This window comes from Gobius niger (genome assembly GCF_951799975.1).
Source record: "Gobius niger genome assembly, chromosome: 10".
Taxonomy (NCBI): Eukaryota; Metazoa; Chordata; class Actinopteri; order Gobiiformes; family Gobiidae; genus Gobius; species Gobius niger.
The window spans coordinates 19,111,061-19,128,068 of NC_136861.1; the positions used below are offsets into that span (position 1 = coordinate 19,111,061).

Here is a 17,008-nt window from a genome sequence, read left to right on the forward strand (position 1 = left end):
TAGAAAGAAGGGAAGAAGAGGCAGTGCAAGTGCAAACCATAAGGGAGACCACACAAGAAATATGCCAAATAAAACATGAAGGCTAGAATTAGGCCAGTTGCCATTACCAACAAATGTCCTTTAAAATGGGGCTAATTTAATTTTGGATCCTTTCCTAAAAGTAATAATCGCTTCAGTGATTCTGCTTTCCAACACAGAATAGCCAAGAGCCAGGCCTGATGGAGAGGCCACTGAATTAACCAGACCTGCAGGCCTAATCATGCTCCCCATCCCCCTGAGAGGACAGGACACGTCTGCTGGGGCGATAGTGTCGCTCTTACCCCCATCTCCTTATGTGCAGCAGGCCAGCAGTCTACCACAGGCAAAGGCAACAAGCATATCCAAGTGTGAAGCGTACATGAGAATAGACTGGGGCACTCCAGTTGTGGACAGTTTCGAAAACCTTGAAAGCTGCTTTGGTTTGTTTGGTTAGGTTTGGTTTTTTTGGAAAACCTGATGAATTCTTTGAGACAATAATTCAAGTATTATCGTTATAACTTAACTAAAAGACTGATGCCAAGGTCAGCCTCATTTGTTGAGACAGAAATAAAATAATTATCTGTCTATAAATTTGTGTTTGCAATCATTCATTGCTTTTATTAATTAGATTTGGTTAACATTTAATTGTCAAATCATAACATAATAGCATGGGTTTGTAATTGTTTATTTCATAATATGGGGGTATTTAGAGCATGTTTTAAGCCTGTATTGTTATTGTTGTCCTGGCTGATTACCTTTAAAACATGTAACACCCTTTCTCTATGAATCCTTCAACACTTCTAAGTGCATTCCTCAAAATGCAAAGTGAAAGGAACAATTACAACAAGTCTCCTAATCACTGCAGGTAGAGGAACCCTGAAGAATAGGAAAATAATCAGTAGAATAACAAATAGGCTTTTAAGCAAAAGTAATGCTTGATCCTTGATTCAGGAATGCACAATGGACGCTTCAGATGCCCTCTTACCCAAAGGGAGGATTCAGCTGCTGTAATACTAAGCAGGGCTCTAATGAGGGGCCACAATTAAGCCCATTTATTCACATTAAGTGTGAACTGTAAGTGGGGCTGCAGTCAGCTGACGGGCCTAGGTGCCTTTGTGTGACAAGAGCCGCTTTTATTTGCAGCATAAAGGCTGCAAAAACACAAGCACCTAATGACTGAATCCAGCCATCTCCTCTTCCTAGACGCTGATAAACAGGAGCAGTGGCACACACTATCCGCACAGACTGGCTCAAAGGCTCTAGCACATCGAGGCAGAGTTGAGTCACTGCTTGACAGAACAGTGGGGGCGGGGCTAAGACTGACAGTGGGACTCCATCTCTATCCTCTTATTAACGCTTAACGAGTGCTTTCCTCATGCAATATTCATCTTCACTAATATCACCCAAGCCCTGAGCTGCTACTTATGTAAGGCAATTATGTAAAATATCAAGACAAGGCCGATGTTCCGAGTGTGACTGCAACTGGACTGCAGGACAATGACAGGAGGATAGATACAGCAGATAGAGGAGGAGAGAGAAACAAGCGGAAGCACACTCTATAAGGAAGTCAGTGCCTCGGCTGTCCTTATCGGAGACCAGAGGCATCAATACTCTGCCATTAGAACAAGTGGTCAAACTCAATAATGCAAACATATTCCTCCCACACCTTGGTTCCTGGGAGCTACAGACAACTAAGGACTCTTCAAGGTCAGCGGGGAAAACCAAGCCAGACTGGTCACTTTACCTGCAGTGAGTTTCACTTCTTCACTACAAAATCGACTGTACAAATAGCATTGAGCCAGTTAAAGTGATTCAGAAACTTTTATTTATAATTTTTATTATCTCTATTTTATTACGTAGCAGTCTGATACGATAATCTAATAACCACAAACATACATTAAAGGTATTTTTGCGGGATGCGTTCTGATTGGCTTAAAAAAAAAAAAAAAAAAAAAGGCATTACAACTGAACTCTTAGCTTAAAGACACACTGCGTAACATTTTGGACTACACTGCTCCACGGAGACGAGCTGGAGACGTACCCATTCACAGTAAAGATAAAGTCATGTCTTAGGAGAGCTGAGGCGCTCACAGCAAAGACACATGTTTGTTTGTACATTTATGAGGCATTTTTAATGACGAAAATATCTGTCACAAAATAAATGCTTGTATTTCAATTGCGTTTATTGGGTAAAATTTTACGCGGTGTGGCTTTAAGTTTCACTATGTGTGAAGGCTAAGATCAACAATAAAACTGCAATCAATCTGAAAAGGTTTACCTCATGTCTGGGCACAAAGGTAATGTTTCTGAAATATTCACTAAAAATGTTTAGTATCCTACCTTAAAAACTTTATTAAGGCATTGACTAAAAAACTAATGAAAAACTGAAATTGATAGTTGTCACCCATTGCTCTTCATCATAGTTATGCTCTTTTCACTCACACTAAAAAACTAATACATTTTCAATATAAGATCCCAACATAAAAACAGGAACAAACCTCAACTCACTTATTATAGCTTTATTACAACACTATTGACCACAGCTGAACATATAGAAATAAAATACCTTCTAGACACAAATTAATAAATATGCAGTGATTTACGCCACACGTACACACCCACCCCCCAGGTCAAGGCCCTATGGGGGTCTGCACAGAAATAGGTCATTTGTCACACATGATGTCCCGGGGCAGAGGATGCATTATAGATGAGGCCAAACAGCGTGTCTCAGTGAACACTCTGCGCACAGGAGGCAACAGCAGGAGGTGGCCACGCAAAGGAGGAGAGCTGTTCAGGAAGGGGACACCGCATGGGACGTCATCAAGTCAGTCAAAAATCACCGTCGGACAGGTCACGGCGAAATTGGCAAAAGATGAAAGTCCCCTCTAAGTCTGCTCAATGCTATAAGTGCACTTTAAAAAAAAAAAAAAAAGCTTGCAACTTACAGACAAGGATTAATCTATCTAATTAGTTATTCTCATATCTGCACCTGACTCTACGGCAAACCATCTGCCTGGTCCAGAAACCCTGCCCTCATTCATCTTATTATGTCCATTGTTTCTAGTCCCATATAATTCTAGCATATTTTGAGCACAGTCCGTTTTAATCAATTACGTTGATTGCAGCTAAGAATGCAGACCCACGAACGGCAGTCGGGTCCAGCTCTTTTCTTCACACGGACAAAAGTGTGAATGTGTTTTGCTGTGATTTCATACAGAGAAAAGGGAAATCGGGCTTCGCTAGAGGACAAGTGAGTGTGAGGAGTGAGAGAAATAAGTCTACTGTCTTGTGCTGCACCCATCTGTTCTGAAAGTGCAGGTGGAGGCCTATTCACTGTGCTCTGCATGTGAGTGAAGGGGTGGAGGGGTGGGGGGGGGGACAGGAAGAAAGGAAGGGCAGGGAGAAGGAGGGTGGATGCTGAGGCAAGTGAAGGGAGGGGGGGGGGCTCTTGGTTATCTCTCCTAAAGGGGATAATGGGAGAGGAGCGCATTGCAATGGCTGCCATGTAGTACCCTCCCTGCACAATTAGCCAATCAGCTGCGCGCTCTGCCAGCCAGGAGGACGCATAAAAGAAGAACATTGCAGCAGAGGCACAGAAGGAGACTGCGAGTGAAGCAGGGAATTACACACAAAAAAACAGGCGAACTCAAACACCCTCCCCTGGACACACCCTGCCACTGAGGAGCACTGCTTCTTCTTCTCTTTTTTTCTGAACCATCGCCCACGCCACTCGGAGAGAAACACTCTCCGTCATCGTCATCCGGCAGAAAACCCCCTTTCTCCTCATTTTCATCCTATAGAGGACACCTACAATCGCAAAGGGCTGAGATTCCCTGACAAAGATTAATTTTTTTTTTCCTTTTTTTCTTTTTTTTCTTTTAATTTGGAGACCTGACACAACACAGAGCATCTTAAAGGCCGTAGAGCTTGGAGACTTCAGCTCAAGATCAGCGCAGAGAAGGACCTAGATTTCTTGCATTGTACGTCAAGAATGGTTACTGTACGTATTCCTCTATTTATCTTGTGTTTGTGATGGAGATGGGAGCTTCCATAAAGTGTTGACCATTGCCATACGTGCACGTGCCATTTTATTATTACTGGAGATCAAATACTGTTGACATGCCTGAACACACATGGTGTTGGGAATAAATAGCTTTTGTGCAGTATGCAGCCTAGTGCTTCTGTGATCACATTAGATCAATACTGGTAATTGGCTATATTACACTGAAGGATGCGCTATGCTGGACTGCTCTAAGACTGCAGTCATTGTCTGCCATGTGCAAGTCGTGAACCTGCTATTTTTCATCACAGTATTCGGTTTACAACCAGGAAGCATATAGTCGCATCTCTGAATGAAAGTGTAGAGTAAAAGGAGAAATGTTTCTGAAATTCCACGGGGCTACAGCATGAATACAAGAGAGACGCGATGCGATGCGCAGTGGGGGAAGCTGGCTTTCACCGCTTGGCGCAGCTAAGGATGCTGAAGACGGCTCAATGAGACAAAACATGATGCCTCGGAGGCTGAGGGCCCGTCCAACAAGGCAAAGGAAAAAGGGTCGAGTCACTCTGGGAGGAGGGGGAGGGGGGGAGAAATTACGCATCCATTGGTTCGCCTTGAATTAGACAAAGTCCAAATTCTTCGGGATTCTCGTTGCGATCATGCAACCGAGTAAATGATCTGGAAACCTCCGAGGCCGCGATAGTATAAGGACGCATCACGCACGTCCACGTATAAGCGCGTTTTCCGCAAATATGAGGTGCAAGATACACATGCACGCACCAGGCCCGCTGGACCGAGGGAGATCGGAGCAGTGATAAATTAGCTTTGCTGTGTGCCGATGGCCGGACAGGGCGTGTCTCTGCTGGACTGAACAACCAAGCGAGGGCCTTTGAGCCCCAACCGGTACACACCGATTTACCACCTGACATCGTACAAGGTTGACAGCGTGGTCTTTCTAAGCACGCAGATCCCATGAAGGCACATTTACGTACATTTGTAGCAGAGACAACAGCGTAATTAGCATGAATGCGGATAGGCTGAGCTGTTACACGAGGCTACATCTGTGTTTAAAAGCAGCTCAACCAAGTAAAACAACGTGATTGCTTGTATGATAAATGGTAACACTTTTATTTGGAGGATCAAATGTGTCCAGATATTAATAGAAAATATTTAGAGTATTGTATTGCATGTAATGGACGTGGAAGCTAGCGTTAGCATGTTTATTTTTGTCTGAGAGAAACTTAAAGGGCCAGGCCTTGTGTGAGACTGTCCAAACGCACTTGACGTGCCTCCAGTGGTGCTTCCTCTCTCCCTTTGTTCTCCATACCTATTGTCCACGCAGGCCCCGGTGGTGTCAGGCCGACAGTGGAGTAGCTCTCCTGCCACATGGTCCGCAGTGCTTCATGCTCGTTCCGCAGTGCCTTAGCAAATAAAACGTTGAGTCAGATAACCTTCCACTTACACAATTCAAGGACAAGGACAGCCAGTCGTACCAGCCGACCTAAACAGTAAACGAAAGTGTTAGACATCGATTAAACTGAATACATATTGACATAAAAAGAAAAAAAAAAACATTTCAAATGCACAAGGGAAAAAAATAATAATTTTGCAGTTAACCCAATTACCTTTCAATTTATAAACTGGGATATGTTAATTGCAATTATGTAAGCAGTGATTTCCCCATGTTGCCCGTAGCCTCGTATAATTACGCATTACAAATAGAAATGCTGAATACAGGAGGAGTGCCTATCTGGCAGTGTACACACAATGTCTTGAGCCGTTGTCATTGCATAAACCAATGTTTCTACAACTATTCATTGAACAAATATACTTATTAGTTTAACTGGTAACTCGTGAATCCCTCTTTTTTTTGACTAAACAGCAGTAAATAAAGTAGGTCTAGTACTTATAGGATTGTAGATTTTAGTCCGGACTTGACTTGGATCTGGCAACTGTAACGCTCATTGTTCCCAAAGAGTCCTGCAGCCCCTGGCCACGACACAAAGCGCCACTGTTTACATTAATATTCATAGTGCTGCCGTAGCCCGAGCGAGGGAGACGAGGAGGAACGGGTGGCTCTTTTGTTTGCTCGTTTCAATACATTTATTCAGCAAAAAGGCGCTGCGCTTCATGAATGCCTACACAAGCCCTGCCTTTAAATGACGAGTGAATGAGAGAACGTGGTTTAGACGGAAATAACTATAAGTTTGTATTTTAAGAGCAGGTGATAGGCTTTAACTTAAGCATACAGCCGTACAGTGTTTCTTAGATTAAAAAAAGAAATCGAATGGTTATAAGAGCCTCAAATGCAAGTAACCGAAAGCCACTCCCTTTTTCAGCACGCTGGATAGCGCCCCGTGCACAAGGACTTGCAAGACAGATTTGTCTCCCCAAGCCTTTGACGTTGTCTGCTCCCATCTTATCAACGCGGAGCACATTCACGCTGCTCAAATCTTTAAGAAAAATCTTTTATTTTTAGTCCACGGAGCGGAGAACAGAGACGGCCCGGGTGCATGGCTGACACGAGCTGTGACTCCTGTCGCCTTGTTGTTTTACAGCTGCCACCATGATCCCTTAAGCTGCAGAGAGTGTGGCTAATGCCCTTTGTTCGCGATAATCCCGTAATCTGTGTTATTTAGAAGGCTCATTTACACTCCAGCAGAGCATTTACTTTTGATTCAAGCCTTCCAAAGGAAAAAAAAACATATTTAAATATGGGATTATAATGTAGACTATAGTCAAGAATCTATGTTATAGAAAACATTATCATCAATACCGGTGTCATTTGTTGTATTGTGGATTTTTTAAAAACTGATTTGTATGTATTAGCTAAAAAGCTACAGTAGTATCTCGTCATTACTCACATTTCTCCACAATATAGCCTCTAGTGCATTACTGTATTTGGAGCAGAAGTTAATTTGAGAGGCTGTTTGCTGGCATCAGAAAAACAGAGATTGCAAGCACATTTTCATTTATGGTATGTTTCTATGTTTTGTAATTTCATAGTGTACAATGTAGGTGGCATGTGTGCACTCGGCAGCGGAGGCAGGCCTCTTGTTTGCGTGCAAGTCTGGGTTCACGCATTTGGCAGAAGAGGAGGAAGGGCTGGTGCGTGCAAGTCTGGAACCATGTGTAGGCGATGCTGCTGATGCACAACATAAAATATTAAGGGAGATCTCATCAGACCCCAAAATAGAAAAAAAAGTGAAATGTACCAAGCCAACACTTTGAATTGTTTATGTTTTTAACGTGTTATCGATGTTTTCAAAGGCGTTGGCTAACCAAGGTATTGGTATGGACAAAAAAAGAAGCATGAGAGTGTATAAAGCATGTCATAGTTGCATGACAGGCTGCCCCTCGAGTGATCATTTTTGTCTTTAGATAGATAGACAGATACCTTCTCAGAAAATTATGCTTTTGCAGCTGCTCACAAAGACATTAATTCATATTTCTATCAGTGCAAATGTGGGTATCATTAACAGTGTGCAATTATATCAGCTGGAACAAAGGTCTTTCAAAGGCGCTCAGACTTGCACTTTGCTGCTGATGTTGCTTGTTTGCTTCAGGCATCAGACTAGGGTTACAGCTCAAACTTGGAATAAATAGTTGTTGGCTTCATAACGTAAACAAACTTCACTTCATAATCCTTTTTTAGGTTTTTTAGGCTGTTCTCTCTATGTCTCCAAAAGCCCAGTTACTGCTTGTGTCAGCCATTCTCGGCTCCTGGCCTATACTCAGTGGTCTGTGAATTATATAACTCTATAACACTGTTCACTGGGGATGTGTGTTCTGCCACGCTGAGGGTTATTTCAGTTGGCGAGACAAATTTGCCCTAATATGACTTTTCCCCCCTCTGTCATATTTAGGACACGTTCTGTGTGACCTATCAAATCGTCAGACACACACAGCGTAATGCCATGATTTCCTGGGTTTTTATGTACTTTGTATTATGTGTAAAAACGCTATTCTTGACGGCACCGTCTTATTCATTTGAATTATTTTATTTTTAGGCTTTCTCAACCCTGTGAAAACTGTCAAATTGTCATGATCAATATGACTAAGCAGCTCCTTCTCGCTTCTCTAGTGCCATATAATATCAATTCACAGAGGAAAAATATCGGACCTGCTTTTTGCCCCTTAATGCAACGCCATGAACAAAAAGTAAAAGGACAAAAGCAAGCTTTGAGAAACAATGCAAGCCTATGAGGGATCGTTACCTGGGCAACCTGAGTGGAGGTGAAACTCAAAGGAGGACGGCGGGTTACACAGATGAGGGTAGAAGGCAGGTTAGACGCGCGTGTTCCCAGGCTCCGCGCTAAATGACACCTGGATTTAAAAATAACACAAAATAATGGAAGTGAGGTTATAAAACAAGGCTTAGAAATGATAACGAATCAGTTGGGTAATAGAGGAATAGGCGAGTGAATGTTCTTTTAGCATGTACAAAGGCGTTGAACCAGTGTCTTGTAATTATCTACAATGTAAAAGAATAGGCCTTGATTACATTATGCAAAATTACTATAGTTTGCTGATTTCCAAATGAATACTGTGCAAAGAGTAAGCGAATGTAGGGCAGACCACACAGATGCTTCTTAAACATCTTGTGTAGCTCAAAGGAAGCAACATGACATACTCAATCAATGAAATCTCACATCGTCACCAGAATTTCAGCTATTATATTTGTTATAAGCGATGCTAGTTTTGTTGTCAAACCCTGTAAAAAAAACAAAACAAAAAAACATCACTCTTTGTGTCTGTCATGTAGACCTTTGCCACTCTAGCACTCTCGAGTCTCTGGCGTGGCCTTGCATGAGCACTTATTACCATTATCCATCGCTGTCTAATGATGTAATGGCGTTTGACCCTGGAAGAGAGTGTGGGGGATGGGGGACGGCCAATGTGACATCTGCAGGACCACAGGCAGTGCAAGAGGTGGAAAGATGGGGTTGGCGAAAAAAATAGGGGTGGAGGGGGGAGAATAATTCATAGCTTGTAGCCATTTACGCAATATCGATACCCTATGGCTGTGGTGACCAGGTTGATGATTTGCTTGAATTAAAAATCTAAAATGCCTCTCTTTCTCAGCAGATAATCAGCACCATGGAAACCCAGGTATCCAATGGCCCAAGCGGAACAAGTCTGCCAAACGGTCCTGTCATTAGCACCAATGGCCAGACGGATGACAGCAAAACCAACCTGATCGTCAACTATCTGCCTCAGAACATGACCCAGGAAGAGTTCAAAAGTTTGTTCGGTAGCATCGGAGAGATCGAGTCCTGCAAGTTAGTCCGAGACAAAATCACAGGTAAATATCAAGGAATGTATCATTTTGTAATTTGCTATATGGGGCTGCACAATCAATCACAATCAAAGCACAATTAGCAAGCCTGGCCTCTAGACTAAACTGGAGAACAAAAAGAGAAAGCAGCTGGCCAGGCTAACAATTTGCCAATCGCAAAGACTGCAGTTATTCAGGCAACATCGTGTTACAATATTGTGTTGTCAGTTAACCATAGGGTCTAAAACTTGCTAATCCCGTAGTTTAGACATCAACAAATGCTTCGATATATATGTGATTCCTGTGTTAGTCTAGCTAAATAGGTTTGTTCATATTTGAGCGTTCTTTCAAATATTAATGCTCCTGCTCAAACACACTGAATCATGATTTTAAGATGTTGATGTAAAATGACTAATCTTATATTTGGGCCAAAAATTTTGCAGCCCTACTGTTACTAAAAGTACTTACATTTGCCTATGTGTCCAGGTCAGAGTTTGGGATACGGATTTGTAAATTACGTTGATCCCAATGACGCTGACAAAGCTATCAACACACTCAACGGTCTCAAGCTGCAAACAAAAACAATCAAGGTAGGACGGATTTACTATATGTTACTTGATGTTTGGTGTCATGGTGATAACAAAAAAAGAGGAAACTGGCGTCTGCGGCTCGGAGATATGGCAGCAGACGTGACAGAGGGAGGGGCGTTCAGAGCGGGCCAACGGGTGCAGCGCCCCCACAACAAAGGAGCTGAGAGAAAGGGCGAAAAGAGAAAAGAGAGGAGGTCAGAAAGCAAGGGGCGGACGGCACGCAGAGGTTATTGTGATGGAAATGTAATTAGGGTGCCTGGCTGTGGTGCACGAGGGTCAGTCCAGGTTACCCCATCTGCCGACAATCCTGGCTAATTAGGGGCTTCCTTTGTCCCGAAATCAGATGAGGGAAAACGAGGAGCACATTATAAAACAGTACTTCCCTTTCCCGTTCACCCACCCATCCCTTATGCTGATCAAAGAAGAGCAAGATTGAGACAAAGTGCAGGGTCCAAAAATCAAATCTGTGAGCGGCAGAGCAGGTGATTTGGCCGAACAGCTGTTCAAGTAATGGAAGTGTAACTATAACATGTGAATTATTGGTCAAGGCAAATTGGGCTGTCTACATAATGAGCTGGGTGTGTTTATTAGTATTCTTAACAATGCAGACACATTGCTATGTATCTAGAAAGATTAGCGTATCAGAGCCACGCAAGACATTTATAAGAAACACCATTATGTGGACAATAGAAACCATTCATACTGTATTATAGTAATTAGCAGAATTTTGTAAGTAAAAAAAAAGTTGATGATGTTTTTGAGTTTCAATCAACTACCTGAAAAAAGAAAGTAGGCTTTAGGCTATCTTAGAACAATGTACTTCAAAAGAGAAAGTGAAGCTGGTTTGGGAGTGGACCGCTGTAGATTGGTAGGGGGTAGCACAGGGAGTAGAATGCCAATGACAGGATTAGGGGCCATATGGGCTCCAGGCACCATCTGTACTGTGGGAGCGACAGGGAGAGGGTTAATTATAGGGCAGCCTCCCCGAATACAGCAACTCCCCCCTGACTCGTCCAGCAAACTCTAATCACTGTACCGCACAACCCTCCTCATTGCAGGCTGGTCCAGGCACAATAGATGCTGGTTATATCGATGGATGCATCAAATAACAACTCATGTATTCAGCCCAACATGTAGGCCCCAAAATAATGTGTTTGTAGGAAAAATGTGTTTACGAGTTGTCAAGGATCCTTAGGTCTTATGATGTGCTTGCATTGTTTGCTGTTTGCCAATGGAGCCGTTTTCTCCCTGGAGGATACAGACAAAGGAAAAAGGCAGTGCAGCCTATCTCAGACAACACTCACTCTGTTTCTCCATCACGTACAAGCACAGCACTCCTAACAATGGGCCAAGCTGAGCTATACATCATACATGAGTTTACACGCTTCCTCTCACACAAGACCGAAAGTGTGACTTTACATTCGGGTGAGATGATGAAAAGTGAAAATGAAGTGAAAGCAGACAAACAGGCAAGGAGCCATTAGGGACATAAACATCACTGGCAAATCAAAAGCCATGGTATTAATTAAGCCACTGGTGGATTCAGATAAAAACACAAGCTAAGACTAATGTTTTAGAGGGAAAAACAAAGACGTTTTTTGACGATGTTTGGTATCAGCTCCAGTAATGGCTGCAGACATCACTATGTGTCACCGCACTATGTCATTCTGAGTGAGCTTCAAGGCTCTGATTAAGTCCTCAGATAGCACAGAGGCATTGGCCTGCACAAAGGCCAATAATTAGGATTAAGATGACTGGATTCTTCACACTTAAGTGTTTCCCTTGTGTGCAACCATTTACAATGTTTAACAGTGTTACTACAGTATGTGATTGTGAGACAAAAAGTGTGCACCCATTAACTATTATACAATTATTCTGTGCACTGTAGGTATCATACGCCCGCCCCAGCTCAGCCTCGATTCGTGATGCCAACCTATATGTGAGTGGGCTACCCAAAACCATGAGCCAGAAAGACATGGAGCAACTGTTTTCTCAGTATGGCCGCATCATCACGTCTCGGATCTTAGTGGACCAAGTCACAGGTACCTCCACTTTCTTTGGCTACACGGCTGGAAGGTTTAGGAGCAGGGTACTGACATAGGATATTGACATTACTGTGCTCTTGTTGACGAAGGCATATCTCGAGGAGTGGGATTCATCCGGTTTGACAAACGGAACGAAGCCGAGGAGGCCATCAAAGGTTTGAATGGACAGAAGCCTTTGGGAGCTGCCGAGCCCATCACTGTCAAATTCGCCAACAATCCGAGCCAGAAGACGGGCCAAGCCTTACTGACTCAACTGTATCAGACAGCTGCCAGACGCTACACGGGGCCCCTGCATCACCAAACTCAGCGGTTCAGGTACTGAACCTATACTCTGCATCACAGCTATGACTCACCACTAACAACACACAGGCTGTCTATAAAGGCATCCCTTTCAAACAAGCTTCCAGGTCATCTCGCTGTGTCAACGTCTAAAGTGGAGCTAAAGTCAATTTCCAATGTTTGTGGAAGCCCTTATGGCCATATGGCATTGTCTGTCCTCCATCATGTTTTTCATGGTCTTCTTACGAAATGCTTCCAAAAATGACATGTGGCAGGAAAGGCATTGCAACGGCAAAAAGACTGAATATCACTACTGTTGTAAATTTGGTTATCTTTGAATGTTTTTTATTAAGCTGAATTTAGCGTGCAACCTTAAAAGGCTAAATGCTGAATGCTCTTGGTGAAATGGACAGTACTCAGAACGATCTGACATGGCACGCTTTGTGGTTGAATGATTTGGGGCTTGCAATGCAGTGAAGGATGCCCCCTAGAGGCCAACTGGTGAAGAAGCCACATTTGAACTCCAAAAGGCCCTTTTTCCTTGTATTAGATCTCATAACTAACCTTTACATCCCCTTCATTCTCCCTCTTGCGTTGCAGACTCGACAATTTACTAAACGGCAGCTACGGAGTCAAGAGGTAAATGCCAAAGGTGTCCTTTCAAAAGCATCCATGCCGAAAGAAAAAAAAAAATCAAAACAAAGTTTCTGGAATACGCCTGCTACAAGATTTTTTGTCCATAGATCACCATTCATGTATCCATTATAGATGTAAGCCAAGCCACAAAACATTGTATGTTAACGTCCAACAAAGCAGGGTATTCTGGCATGGCTTTGTTTAATTTATTGTCTTTTCTTTTAATTGATAGAGGTATTTTGTGTATTTCTTTCTTGAACTAATATTGTCCGTTTCAGTTGCTTTAATGTCTCCTTTTTCACCAGCATGGACATACCAGATTGCGTTTGCGTCTCCTGTGTTTTTAATTTGGATTCTGATTTGCCTTTCATCCCTTTCTATAGGTTTCTGTGTTTTGTTCCTGTGGTTTCAGTTGGACATTGTGATTCATGTCTTTAATTTCGTTTTTTTTACACACAGGCTATGGTCAGCTGAATGTGCAGATTTTGTGGGTGCTTGTCATTTTGTACAAGAGCAGGTAGTTTCGCAGCCACAGTGAGGGGATGGAGACCATACCCGACTAAGAAACATTTTTACGAGCCTATAGCGTTGAATGTCGAGTTGAACTTCAGAATGACACCCATGGTAGTTCTCCCGCTCTCTTCCCCAGATTCTCACCCATCACCATCGACAGCATGACCAGCCTGGCGGGAGTCAACCTCACAGGGCCCACTGGAGCGGGATGGTGCATTTTTGTCTACAACCTATCCCCCGAGGCAGACGAAAGCGTCCTGTGGCAGCTCTTCGGACCGTTTGGCGCCGTAACCAACGTCAAGGTGATCCGCGACTTTACCACCAACAAATGTAAGGGCTTCGGCTTCGTCACCATGACCAACTATGACGAAGCTGCCATGGCCATCGCTAGCCTTAATGGGTACCGCCTGGGAGACCGGGTGCTGCAGGTGTCCTTCAAGACCAGCAAGCAGCACAAGGCTTGAAAAGAGAGAGGAAGAGCGGGGCCACTGCCCCTGCAACCTGTGGGGAGGGCACTTTGAGCTCCCTGTGTTTTCACTAAATATGGGCCTGGACTTAGTCTCTCTGACACGTTCTCACACAAATCCATAATATGACCACAGAACAGACATTCAGATGCACTCATGCATACGATCGTCCATACACGAGCTAAACACAAGTCAGAGTCCTGACAAACACCAGTGGAGTTTTTGTTTTCTCTTCTTCTTACACGACATGATAGTCCTTCCCTGTATATTTGCCTGGATTGAATTAGATGGGGGTACGTAGCCGGTTGGTTAGGTAGGGATAATAAGAGCTATCTATTTAGGAGACAGTCTACTGAATGTGACAGAGAATGTGTACTGAGTGCTTTGATTGAATTCAGGCAAATGATGATTACTGATGAACAAAAAAAAAAGAAAATGATCAAAATTTTAAATGAATATGTGCAATTTACCCAAACACTTATCCACAATCTCTCCCATTATGTTGCCGGGGAGAATGTAGTCACTTTTTTACACTTGGGCATTTTGAATCAGCGATTTTTTTAGATCAAAGAAAATGAAATTAAAAACAGTGTTCTCTTATATACGTCTATTAAAATATAACTATATATTCAATATTTAAGGTGGTTATAATAGCCGAGTATGTAAGCATTTTCTAGAAACTTTGACTACTGTTTCCTGACCTGCATTAGGTGATGCCTAGTGATAAGGCAGTTTCTCTACCCTATGTGAGTCTGTAAGCTCAGATCCTACAATTTAGGTCCAATATGAAAATACTGGTCACAGAGAAGAGTAGTTGGAAAACCATCCTGTTCACCTCACAGTCTCACGCCAACAAGTTCAATAGCTCACACAAACCACAGCTTAAGATATTTACTCTATCACTGAAAGGAAAGGTTCTACGGAAAGATTCAAGATGCACATGACAGTCTGAGCTTAGAGCAGTGGCACTGCTCCCATGGCGACAGCGTTCGTTAGTGAATCTCTCGAGGGCTTATGAAAGACGAGGGGAAAACCATTTCACCATAGCACATCCATATCAGAAGAAAATACTGAAGATTTTCACCCTTTGCATTATTTATCATGCACCATTAATGTATACCACAAACAACTTTATATCACACAAAATAGAGATAGATCCCTTTAACATGATTATCTGGTGTCATTATCTTAAGGAGAAAAGCAGTGTGAAATAAAAATGGCAGCACATATTTGAAAGTGGAAACTTGTGCATATCATACAGTAATAGTCTGTGCAGGTTTACAGATGAGGAAAACACATCTAGGGCACCAACATTATTCTAAAGGCGCAAAAAAGTGTTGTGTAAATTAGGTCAAAATTGTACGTTTCGGTAAAAACACAGGCGCTGCAAGCAAAAGCTTGGAGCACATTTGGAGCACTGCAGTTCAGATTCACTGAACAATCAAAACTGACGCAAAAATGCCCAAAGCAACTCAACCTTTGAAGGGAAAATGACCAGTTCCTCCAGCTTTGCCAAATCCTCTTCAGATTTACTTAAAATCTCTTTTCTCAAAAGCGCTTCAGAGAAAATTCTCAACCCTCTGCACTCTCAAAAGATGACATCACGCCTGACATCTTTTACTCCTGTGTTTAGTACACAAGATTGTATTTGTTCGCTTCAGATCCATTAGACACTATCACAAAAATAGCATTTCTTAAAATATCTCCAGCCCAACTGCATGAAAATTATTTATGGCACCCTTGATGAAGCATTAAGGCCAACCTGTCTCACTGAAATGTCTGTAGCAGACAGTGGTGAGATCTACCATGGGGAGAGCTAGTGTCTTTCATAATCAAGACATCTGCACATCATCATCGATTAAATGAGGTCAACTCTATACAAAACATTTTTGCTTTTCTAAGTGACGCTGTGTTAGCCAAAGAGGACGATCTCTTTGAAAGGATTACATTAGAGATAAATCTATTTTTATACATACAAAGGAACAAGACCTTGTGCTGAATTTTTACAGATCTTAAGCTTGGAAAAATTGGGACATCGCATGGCTTTATTTTAAACCCTCTGATCTTTGTAGAGCAAAGGGGAACGAGCATGCGGTGTAAGGGTGGGGATATAGGTAGGGGGCGCAGGAACGTTGTATCTCGTACAAACTTAATTGTTCAACCATTTAAAAATTGACAGCTAGTTGTATAACCGGACACACATCTGTACGCTGTATCTCTGTCTTGAAATTGTGTACAGTGCTGCTTCAACAGCGGTGCAGTGAAGCGAAGTTCTTTGACTTGAGAATCCCAGACAAAGCTGTGGTGACACTGGCTCATTGTCACACTGAAAACTACTCTACGCTGCTTGAAAACAAACAGCGAAATGTAGATTCAGAAAGGGACACACATTCACAATGACGATCAAGCATGATTCTTTATGACAAATTAGCCAAATAGCCAAAGAATTGCTTTGCAGGGCAGTACAAAGAAGGACACATTAAGACTAACTATATAATTCCCTGTAATCGCTGTACAAATCTATGTTATATATTTAAATAAGGACCCTCTACAATTTAAGTTATCATTTGTTGTGAAAATCTAAGTTGCGCATATCAGTTCGCATTACAACCTTCAGCCACTGCTAAAATACATCTGTACGCACTCTTATTTGCACACACTTTATCCAGAACTTATCAAAAACGCATATCAAAGTAAATATTGGGGGGGGGGAAAATATGCACATATAGATATTTCCCTTATATTAATATCATCTACTTGTCTTGTGTGACCAATTTTTGGAAATCAAGTCAACATTGCACCATTTCGGAGAATAGGATTACTGTTTCCCTCCCAATGATTGTTGCTGCTGTCTCCAGAGCTAATCCACTTTACAACCAACTTATAGCGTCCATAGTTTTGAGGCAGGAACCCAAGTACTCACTGAGACCAGAGAAAGACCACAGCCGAAATTGGCCGTACACAGTGTATACAACCCCCTATGTATATGTACAGAGCAGAGAGCCAAGGAACGTGGCAGGAAACAGTACCACAACCGCTTGAGCAACAACAATAATCATTTTAAAAAGACAAAAAAACTTTCCTATGGAACAGTAAGTGCAATGTGCTTTGTTTTTATATTGACTGAGAACAAATGATATATATTTTTTAAAAAAGAAAATTAAACGTCACACTGAAAAGGT

At 42.4% G+C, this 17,008-nt stretch overlaps 1 protein-coding gene across 10 annotated transcripts; it reads left to right on the forward strand.

The window, feature by feature from the left end:
- Nucleotides 1–1,646: 1,646 nt before the first annotated feature.
- elavl3 (ELAV like neuron-specific RNA binding protein 3) lies at nucleotides 1,647–16,533 on the forward strand. Of its 10 annotated transcripts, none has more exons than XM_079564546.1 (7): nucleotides 1,647–1,767; nucleotides 9,104–9,323; nucleotides 9,783–9,886; nucleotides 11,775–11,927; nucleotides 12,014–12,246; nucleotides 12,811–12,849; nucleotides 13,475–16,533. In XM_079564546.1, exons 2-7 carry the CDS (start codon nucleotides 9,119–9,121, stop codon nucleotides 13,821–13,823), a joined length of 1,083 nt encoding a protein of 360 aa, XP_079420672.1. In that variant the 5' UTR covers nucleotides 1,647–1,767; nucleotides 9,104–9,118; the 3' UTR covers nucleotides 13,824–16,533. The 10 variants fall into 10 exon arrangements, with proteins under 10 accessions (XP_079420672.1, XP_079420667.1, XP_079420671.1 ...); XM_079564541.1 differs by lacking the exon at nucleotides 1,647–1,767 and adding an exon at nucleotides 3,561–4,018; XM_079564545.1 differs by lacking the exon at nucleotides 1,647–1,767 and adding an exon at nucleotides 3,563–4,018 and having other exon boundaries at nucleotides 13,496–16,533.
- The last annotated feature ends 475 nt before the right edge of the window (nucleotides 16,534–17,008 follow it).

Excerpts from the sequence above, each read along its gene's own strand:
- elavl3 (XM_079564541.1), top strand. Across the intron at positions 11,928-12,013 it reads TCTTAGTGGACCAAGTCACA|GACGAAGGCATATCTCGAGG; the intron begins GGTACCTCCACT and ends TGTGCTCTTGTT. Across the intron at positions 12,850-13,474 it reads GGCAGCTACGGAGTCAAGAG|TTCTCCCGCTCTCTTCCCCA; the intron begins GTAAATGCCAAA and ends CACCCATGGTAG.